At 39.2% G+C, this 10659-nt stretch overlaps 2 protein-coding genes across 2 annotated transcripts; one reads left to right on the forward strand and one right to left on the reverse strand.

Annotated features, from left to right (window-relative positions):
• Window positions 1-738: 738 nt before the first annotated feature.
• LOC129950648 (uncharacterized protein K02A2.6-like) lies at window positions 739-3939 on the forward strand. Its single transcript, XM_056062575.1, has one exon. The coding sequence runs from the start codon at window positions 739-741 to the stop codon at window positions 3937-3939; it is 3201 nt and encodes a 1066-aa protein (XP_055918550.1).
• Window positions 3940-5943: 2004 nt separating this feature from the next.
• LOC129950649 (uncharacterized protein K02A2.6-like) lies at window positions 5944-10017 on the reverse strand. The gene has a single exon (XM_056062576.1). The coding sequence runs from the start codon at window positions 10015-10017 to the stop codon at window positions 5944-5946; it is 4074 nt and encodes a 1357-aa protein (XP_055918551.1).
• Between the last annotated feature and the right edge of the window lie 642 nt (window positions 10018-10659).

The following is a 10659-nucleotide window of genomic DNA, read 5'->3' on the forward strand; positions in this document are numbered from 1 at the left end:
TACTTCGATTTTAAATTTCTGTTCAAAATTTAAAAATTGAAAATTATTTTTATAACATTTCTTAAAATGTACACATACAGTGGTGGTCATACAATTAAGCCATCAATATATAGCAAAAGATTTCGTTAAAAATGAATAAACTTAACACAATGATAAATTAATTTATACCTGCAAAATATACAATTAGTAACAAGAAGTTCAGAAGATATTTTATTTTTAAAAAACATATTTGAAATACATACTTATTACAGTAATGATATGTTGTTTAAATCGATTTTGGAAGTGGACATGTAATTAAGCCATCTGCAATGAAGTACGTTTACAAATAACTAATCCTATTGAGGGAAACTTTTGTACCTTCTGTGCAGCTTGTATTAAGTTAAATATCTATAATGTATTCATACACTGTATTTCTAAAATACTATCTTGCTAACTATTTTGCTAAGTACGTATCCTGTATTCATTCAATTGTTGCTATGACATTCTGTTATACACTTTATACATACACATAAATCTATGAAAATCTGTTATATAAATTACACATACGACGTACACTCATTATTGCTAGTTTTTCAGTTCATCGTCGTCTGTGAAAGAGGTTGGCCGTTTTTTCAATTAGAATATTTTCCATAAAGAATTTTCTCGAATATTGAATAATAATATGTATTTTCTTTCAATTTAAATTGTATGCATTATAAATAAAACATAACATTTTGGCGACGAGATAAAAGCCGAATTATGGACGCTGCACAATTTAGCCAGTTTCTCCAGGCTATGAGAGATATGATGAGCTTACAAAACAACGTTGGTGCTGCTGCACATGATTCCAGTTCAATTTCAACTACGATTATCGCTTCGAATTTTGAGGTTTTCAATCCAGATAATGAAAATTTTCTACAATATATAGAGAGATTCGAGAACTTTTGTGCTTTGAAGAATTTAACCGACCCAGTTATTCAGAAGAGGACATTTTTGAATTCAATCGGATCTAATCTCTACGACAAATGTAAGCATTTTCTAGCACCAAGAACCATTGAAGAATCCAGCTATACAGACATTGTTAAAGTTCTCAAAGTGAAGCTCGCACCTTCTGTTAATGTTCTCGTGGGTCAGCATCGCCTCTTGATGAGAGTTCAACAACCTAACGAAAGTTGTTCTGAGTACGTGGCTGCATTGCAAAAACTAGCCATCGATTGTCAATTGAACTGCTCATGTGGGTTATCAGTCACTGACTTGTTTTTGAGAGGACATTTTATTCGAGGACTTAGAGACAATAGCATTCGAGAGAAACTTTTAGAGACCGATTTGGATTTCAGTGCAGTGGTAACAAAAACTTTAGCTTATGAGACAGCTAAGATTAATGCCAACGAGGTCGCTCAATCTTATACTTCAATCAATTCAGCACAGACGAACATCAACTTAATTTCAAAATCCAGACGTGAATCCTCAAAGAAAGCCGGGTCACGAACACATTCCAGAAGAAGAAACAGTTCCAGCAAAAGAAATGCCAATTACAGAGTTAATTTTAGAGAAATCGGAATTGATGATCTGTGTATCAGATGTGGTAGGAACAATCACATGTCAACAGATTGTAGGGTAGCGCCTGACAAACTGAGATGTGGTTCCTGTCACAAACAAGGGCACGTGTCAAAAGTGTGCATATCTACGCTTGTCAAGAATAAAAATCACCAGTCAACATCCAGAACTGTATCAAACATCACAGATTACGCTGATTTCCATTCAAATTTTGATCAGAGCGATCTAAATCTCAACCATATGGAAGTCGTTGATTTGTTTTCCACAAATTTAACAACACAGAAATATGAAGTTGAAGTATTTATAGCCAACAAAGCCATGAAGTTTGAAGTTGACTCGGGTTCCGGATATACCCTGATTCCCATTAATAAATTCGAACAGCTGAAGTTGAATATCAAACTCCAGCCATGTTCTTTGAAGTTCAGAACGTACGACGCCGGTATTGTGTCACCTCTAGGAGTCATCGACGTTCCAGTGAAATTCAACAACATCGAATCTGTTGAACAACTGTTCATTGTACCGGAGGGGTTTTCATCATTGATTGGTCGAACGTGGATTCGGCGTCTGCATATAAGCCTTCAAGAAATAGACAAAGTCATCAATCAGTCAATCAAAAATAATATTCAAGATGTTTTCCAGGTAAAATCAGTTGACCAATTTGTGAAATTATTTCCAAAAATTTTCGAGCAGTCAGTAGGCAAGATTCCAGGTGTCAAGTGCTCTTTACAGCTAAGAAGTAATGCAAGGCCAGTTTTCATCAAAGCAAGAACCATACCGTTTGCTATTCGTGACAAAGTCGAACGTGAGCTTTCCATGCTGGAGAAAGACAACATAATCACAGCCATCGACAAAAGTGATTGGGGATCACCCATAGTAGCTGTGCCAAAACCAGATGGAAACGTTAGGTTATGCTTTGACTATAAAGTTGCTGTCAACAAACAGCTCACAGACGCGCACTACCCGATTCCCCGAGTTGACGAAATAGTGAACAACCTCAGGAATTCAAGATACTTCTGTAAATTAGATCTATACAAAGCATACCTTCATATTGAAGTAGATGAAGTAAGTGCGATGATTCAAACAATTTCGACGCACAAAGGCACATTCAAAATGAACCGCTTAAGCTTTGGCATCAAATCAGCTCCGAGTGAATTTCATCGAATCTTGGACCAAATTTTAAACGGCCTAACCGGAGTTGTTTCATACTTCGACGATATCATCGTACATGGCGAATCCCTAAGAGAATGCGAAGATAATCTATTGAAATGCTTCCAGAGACTTCAAGACAATGACTTGCATTTAAATAGATCAAAATGTAAATTTTTTGCAACCAAGATATCGTACCTTGGTTACCTTATATCGTTCAAGACAATTGCTAAAGATCCAAAGAAAGTTGAAGCTATTCTCGATGCACGAAGACCAACTAATGAGAAGGAAGTAAAACAATTTCTTGGACTAGTGACTTACTATAGTAAATTCATCCCCAACCATTCAACTATCACAGCCCCGATTCGCGAGCTACTCTGTAAGGATTCCGGTTTTTTCTGGTCAGCGAAATGTGAAGCAGCATTCATCAAGCTTAAACATTTGATCGGAAGCGAACAGACGCTTGTTCCATATGACCCTTCACTGCCAGTCACTGTTGCTTGCGATGCCAGCCCTGTGGGAGTAGCCGCTGTTCTTTCTCATATCATCGATGGAGTCGAGAAACCGATCTGTTTCGTATCAAGGTCCCTTTCAAAGTCTGAGATGAATTATAGCCAAATTGATCGCGAAGCCTTGGCTATTGTATTTGCACTTGACCGACTTTTTACTTATTTATATGGTAGAAAGTTTACGCTCATCACGGACAACAAACCTCTGGCAAGAATATTCCATCATCATAGTAATTTGCCACCCATGACAGCCGCTAGATTGCTCAGGTACGCAAGTTATTTGTCTAATTTTAACTATGAAATAATTCATCGAAACGGCGACCGAAATGTCAATGCCGATTATTTCTCAAGAAATCCGGTCAGTAAAACTTCCAAAGAACATTCTACAATCGATGATGAAATCTTTCAGCTCCAAAACAATTCATTCAGCTACATATCTTCAACCAACGTCACTAGTCAAATGATAGCACAAGAAACATCTAAGGACCCTGATCTGACAAAAATAATAAAAGAAATCAACGCCGGAACAAGCTATTTACAGGAATATACACTGCAAGGTAACATTTTATTCCGAGATTCACGAGTATACATCCCAAAAATTTTTCAAAAGACAATATTGGACGAACTTCATGTAACACATCCAGGCATAGTTCGCATGAAACAGCTAGCGAGAAGATACTGTTACTGGCACAATATTGATCGAGATATTGAAAAAGTAGTACGGTCATGTCAAGCCTGTCGTCTGTGAAAGAGGTTGGCCGTTTTTTCAATTAGAATATTTTCCATAAAGAATTTTCTCGAATATTGAATAATAATATGTATTTTCTTTCAATTTAAATTGTATGCATTATAAATAAAACATAACAATATCCTTTCTGTTTTATTACTTCTGAGCATCTTTTTTGCATTGTACCTACAAGCTATGAATTCTTCTTTAACAATGTTCCAAAGGGAAGTCTTATTCGTAGGTTTTCTACCCGCAACTGGTTTTTTTATGTCACCTAATAGATTTTCTATGGGGCTCAGATCCGGGCTTTGAGCAGGCCATTTCAGGACTTGAATTGAATTTGAATCAAACCAGGATTTAACGAGACAATTCCTTAAATAGGCCAACAAAATAGGCTAAGCTTGGACGTCAATCCACATAAAACAGAATTAATACTCTTTTCGAGAAGATATAAAATTCTTCAGATTAGCCCACCCAAGATTAAAGGAATACCATTAAGCTTTTCCGACCAAGCTAAATATCTAGGCCTCATTTTAGACAAAAAACTAAATTGGAAGGCAAATATTGATGAAAGAGTAAAAAAGGGTACTTTAGAGCTTTTTACTTTTAAAAAGGCCATAGGATCAAAGTGGGGCTTCTCTTAAAAAATAACCCACTGGATATACACTTCGGTAATCAGACCGATACTCATTTATGGAGTTGTCGTATGGTGGACCGCACTGGACAAGATGGTAAATCTAAATAAGCTCATCAAAGTCCAGCGGTCAGCAGGTATGTGCAACACAGGAGCACTTCGCTCAACATCAACCGCAACACTGGAAGTGCTTTAAAACCTAACACTTCTTGACATCTTCTCCAAAATGGTGGCAGACAACTCATGTGTGAGGCTTAGAGCCACCTCTCAATGAAACAGTAACAATACTGGATATACTACTATTCTAGACAATTTCAGATCTATCCCAGATCGCTTAGACTATACCACCCCAAAAATGGTATTCAAGATCCTCCTGGGAAGAAGAGAGACCCCTGGAAGACGATACGGTACACTTCTATACAGACGGTTCAAAGACCGATCACGGATTTGGAAGTGGTATCTATTCGGAACAACTGAATCTCAGTCTATCATACAGACTTCCCGATCAATGTAGTTTATAACAGGCAGAAGTAATGGCGATTAAAGAAGCACTATCTTGGCTGAAAGAAAACGTCTTGCAAGGATATACGAATCTTCTCGGACAACCAAGCCGCTCCTAAATCTCTCGCGTCTGTCTCCACAAACTTTCAAATAGTCCACGATTGTTGATCATCTCTGAATGAGATGACAGAACAGTTTAATATTCACCTAATTTGGGTGCCGGGCCTCAGAGACATTCCGGGAAATTGCAAAGCCGATGAGCTCGCCAAAAACGGAACACAAAAACATAACATAGTTACACCACTTGCTACATGCAAATATCTTCTCAAAGAATATGCTCTAGAATCAACAAATGCTAGATGGCCACAGAGTACCACCTGCCTAGCAACCAAGCAAATATGGCCAAGCATAGACTTAAAACGGTCAAAAGGCTTGATATCCCTGAGCAGACAAAGTATAAGCTCTACAATTGGAGTAATAACAGGACATTGCCTCATAGGAAGACATGCTCTGCGGCTAGGGGTCTACACAAATGACTTCTGTAGAGCTGCATAGACAAGGAGGAAGAGGAAACAGTCCAACACCTTTCATGTACATGTCCAACACTCTCCATTAGAAGGAATAACTTTCTCGGTAATCCCTTCTTCGATAATACTAGTGAACTGGTATTGTGTACTTGTATTTAATTAAACAAATTAGGTAGTTTATACAATATAATTGAGTTCACATATATATTTAGGTTTTAAGTTAGAATTAATACAATTGGTTATTTAGTAGTTAGTTGTAAGAAAGGTTAAGCGCGAATGAATTGCCAAAACGTGCACACCTCGTGTATCTAAATGACAGATGAAAATCCACCGTCGTTTCTATTGTGATTGTTGGTAGCAATGTTACTCAACGATTACAGGGTGAGTATGCAACACTCCTTCGCCCAAAGATGAAACTACTTCCGAAGTCTGAGTCTTTTTGCGAAGTCTATCCGATCGACGAACTTCAGGTTGTATGGGTACTACAATAGGCTGAGTATTTTTGCGAAGCCTATCTGATCGGCGAGGTTCTGGTCGAATTGCTGATGACGTAGCAACTGGTGGTGGTGGCATCTCTGCCGTAGGATTGTCAGATCTCTGCTCTACAGACCTACGACGGATCTGATCTGCATGACGATGAATTTCCTTCCCACCTTTGGATTCGATGACTACAGAAACAGGACCCTTAACTTCTGATATTCGACCTGGTTCCCATCTTGGTCCTTGTGCATAATTCCGATACCAAACTGGTTCACCACTATCGTAATTGTTTTGCTTCGAGACCTCTTGTTGCTGTGAACCTCTTACTTGAATTGGTATCGATTCAGGATGCAGTTTGTCGAAATATGTGCGAGGTCGCCGATTAAAAAGCAACTCCGCAGGTGACCGCCCAGTAGAAGAATGTGGTGTTACGTGTTGATCTAACAAGAATCGTGCTAGACGTAAACGAATATCTCCGTTTGGAACCTTTTTTAAATATTCTTTTGTAGTGCGTACCATTCGCTCCACTTGGCCATTTGTTGATGGGTGAAATGGAGCTGAAAAGATATGTTTTATTAAATTATTTTCGCAAAATGTATTAAAATCATAGGATGTAAACGCTGAGCCATTGTCCGAAACAATGACATCGGGTATGCCATGGGTAGCAAAAAGCTGCCTTAAAACTGTCATGGCACATACGGACGATGTAGAAGCAACAGGATGTACCTCCAACCACTTGGAGTGTGAGTCTACAACTAAAAAGAAAAGATTTCCCTTGAATGGGCCCGCGAAGTCTATGTGAATCCTGCACCAAGGATTTTTTTCTTCCTCCCAAGTATATCCTTTGATAGGAGATATGTCAGAACGCGTTTGTTGGCAGATATTGCACCGCTTTACTGTCTGTTCGATGTCATAATCCAATTTCGGCCACCAAACATAACTTCTTGCCAAAGCCTTCATACGAACTATCCCAGGGTGGTTTGCGTGAAGTGCGGTTAGAAGCTTTGAACGATGAATTTCAGGGACTATCACTCTCTGACCCCATACTAAACAGCCTCTGATAGATGAAATCTCGTTCCTTCGATCAAAAAACACCTTATAGTCTGGTTCAGTTGTAGTTGGCCATCCTCTTACAGTCCAGTGTAAGACACGTGACAATATCTTGTCTTTTTTGGTCTCTTTTGCAATGTCGTTCGCCTGTAGCAGTGGCGAATCTAGAAGTTCGATCATCAAGACTACTTCTTCTTCTTCGTCTTGTTCAGAATCAATCGATTTGTCATCTGGTAAACGACTTAACGCATCGGCATGAGCGATTTCCTTTCCTGGTTTGTGCTGCAGATTGTAATTGTAGGCGCTTAAGAAAATAATGTTGCGAAGCATCCTCTCTGAAATGGTATTTGGAGTGGGTTTGCAGGGTGAAAACAAACCCAACAACGGTTTGTGGTCCGTATATATCAAGAATGGTCTGCCGTACAAATATTCGTGAAACTTTTTGATACTTGTGACAATCGCTAGCGCTTCCTTATCTATTTGTGCATAGTTGCGTTCTGATTTTTTTAGAGTTTTTGAATAATATGAAATCGGACGCTCTGACCCATCTGGCAATAAATGTGCTAGGACGGAACCCACTCCGTAAGGTGAAGCGTCACACGTAAGTACGACCGGTAGTTTCTCATTGAACGGCATTAGCACACTATCAGACGATAAAAGATTCTTAAGGTTCACGAAAGAATTTTGGTGAATCTTTGTCCACTTCCATGGTGAATCCTTATCTAGAAGTCTATGAAGAGGCTCCGCCAACGTAGCCTTTGAACGAAGAAAAGAATGGTAGAAATTTAAGAGTCCTAAAAACGCTTGGAGCTCGCTTTTGTTTTTAGGTGGGGGCGTATTCTGTATCGAAAGTATTTTTTCTTGCAAGGGATGTATTCCGCTGGCATCTATTCGAAAACCCAAGAAATTAATGGACGGCACGTCGAACATGCATTTTTCTTTCCGCAATTTAAGACCAGCTGTACGTATTTTATCAAAAACAGTTCGAAGTTGTCGAGCTAAACCTTCAGAGTTTTCACCAACAACAACAACATCATCCAAGTAGCACACCACACCATCAATGCCACGCAACAACCCTGACATGCATTTTTGAAATTCGCCTGGAGCGGAAGAAATTCCAAATTGCAGTCTTTTTACCTTAAATGCACCTTTATGCGTAATTATAGTTTGAGCTTGAGCAGTTTCGTCATCGACAGTAAGTTGCTGATATGCCTGGGCCAGATCCAACTTTGCAAAAACGGCCCCCTGTGGTAGATTTGCAATAAGCTCGTGCATTGAAGGAATTGGATAGCAATGTGGCTGTAACGCCTTGTTCAAGGTTGCCTTGTAGTCGCCACAAATGCGTATGGAACCATTTGGTTTTGAAACGGGAACAATTGGTGTCGCCCACCTTGAATAGTCCACAGGTTCGAGAATACCCTGTGACACCATGCGGTCTAACTCCGCTTCTACCTTTGATCGAATCGCAAAAGGTATTCTTCTAGCCGGTAAATGAATTGGTGCAACTTCTGGGTTCACCGCAAGAGATATGGCTGGTCCTGAATAAACCCCCAATTCATTAGAAAACAGATCACGGTAATCATTTACAACTTCATGAACAATTGAAGATGATTGAAGGGAATGAACTCCTTGAATAGATATTCCTAAGGCCGCAAACCAATTGCAACCTAAAATGTTCGTGCGCGTACCAGCAGCAATGAGAAGTGATAAATTTCGAATTTCTCGGCCCTTGTACCAGACATTAACTGGACACTCGCCTTTAAATGTTATCGCATTTCCTTGAAAGTCCATAATTTTTAATGATACGTTCGACAGTTTTGGTTTAAATTGTGGCCACAACCTATCAAAGCTAGAATCAGAAATGATTGTGAAGTTGGAACCGGAGTCCACTTCGAACTCGCATTTTCGTCCATTTAAAATTATATTTGTTTGTTGTTTTAAATTTGGAAAGCATGAAATCTGATTGACGATAGAATTTGCCGCTGACTTGTTACTTCTATGACCCTGACCATCTCTCTTCCCACCCCTACATACCTTACTTATGTGTCCAGTTTTGCCACATGTGTTGCAGACAGCTGTGCGAAACTTGCAGGCAGAACGTAAGTGCGAACCTCCACAGCTATAACATGCACCTGACTGAGAGACAACTGAATTGTTTTTAGTGTATTTTGGCTTTTTATGCTTTTCCTTTGTGAGAACTTTCTGAACAGCGTTAACTTGGTCATCACTGCTGCTTGATGTAGGCACATTTGCTTTGATCATTTGCAAACTACGGATTGCTGCTTCTGCTGCAGCTGCTTTCTCTTGAGCGGCTTGGAATGTAAGTGCTGGTGTTGATATGAGCTCCTGTTGTAACCGGCTATCACGAAGTCCGCACACAAATCGGTCTCTTAACATGCGATCCAGTGAACTGCCGAAATTGCACTGGCTTGCAATTTTTCGAAGCTCTGCAACATAGTCTGTAATTTTCTCGTCGGGAAGTTGGTCGCGCTTAAAGAAATTGTAGAATGATGCAATCTCAGAAGGAGGTGGGGAGAAATGATCAGAAAGAGTCTTACAAATTGTATCATAATCAAGTTCGGTTACCTTTCTCGGAGAAATTAGGGATTCCAATAGGTCAAATAAAGGTGCTCCACAAACAGTGAGAAATGTTGCTCGTTTAAGACCTGCTGCTGTGACTCCATTGGCCTCTAAAAAGATATCAAATCGTCTTTTGTAAGACCCCCAAGTAGCTTGTTTGGATATATCGAACGCTTCAATGTGTCCGATCGAAATTGAAGTTTTTTCCGTAGGCATGGTATTTGTAGTAAAATTGTTCGTAGAGGTAGAATCTTCTGTCTTTATCGCGGGAAGTTTTTTATCGAGATCGCTGGTTTCAATTTCTTCGTCTGCGGAGGAATCGGCCATTTGCGATTTTTACAAAATTCCCAGCGATCCCATCCTCGTCGCCACTATTGTGTACTTGTATTTAATTAAACAAATTAGGTAGTTTATACAATATAATTGAGTTCACATATATATTTAGGTTTTAAGTTAGAATTAATACAATTGGTTATTTAGTAGTTAGTTGTAAGAAAGGTTAAGCGCGAATGAATTGCCAAAACGTGCACACCTCGTGTATCTAAATGACAGATGAAAATCCACCGTCGTTTCTATTGTGATTGTTGGTAGCAATGTTACTCAACGATTACAGGGTGAGTATGCAACAACTGGCAACGATTGACACAAAATGTCTCTAACTTTATTAAAAGTACAAAATGGTTTGTTTAAGTTCATTACTCTCCCATGAGTAAACTCATTAGTGGTATCACAATGGACCCTTGAGTCTAGGTGCGTCAATGACATCTGGACAGCCACCTAACCTAGGATTTAACGACCCGAGAGCATTGCTTCTGGTCATCCCAAAGCATCACTTTTTTTGTGTATTTCGGGTCCAATTCTTTCAGTTGAGGATGCTTCAAATACTGTCTTCCGTCACTGCCAAAAACGTTGAACTTGGATTCTTCGGTCCACACGACAAAATTCCAAAAATGTCGACTTTTATAACGG

Source organism: Eupeodes corollae, chromosome 3 (assembly GCF_945859685.1).
Source record: "Eupeodes corollae chromosome 3, idEupCoro1.1, whole genome shotgun sequence".
NCBI classification, from domain to species: Eukaryota; Metazoa; Arthropoda; class Insecta; order Diptera; family Syrphidae; genus Eupeodes; species Eupeodes corollae.

Bases quoted from the DNA above. Each gene is read 5' to 3' on its own strand.
- LOC129950648 (XM_056062575.1), top strand. From the start codon at position 739: ATGGACGCTGCACAATTTAGCCAGTTTCTCCAGGCTATGAGAGATATG.
- LOC129950649 (XM_056062576.1), bottom strand. From the start codon at position 10,017: ATGGCCGATTCCTCCGCAGACGAAGAAATTGAAACCAGCGATCTCGAT.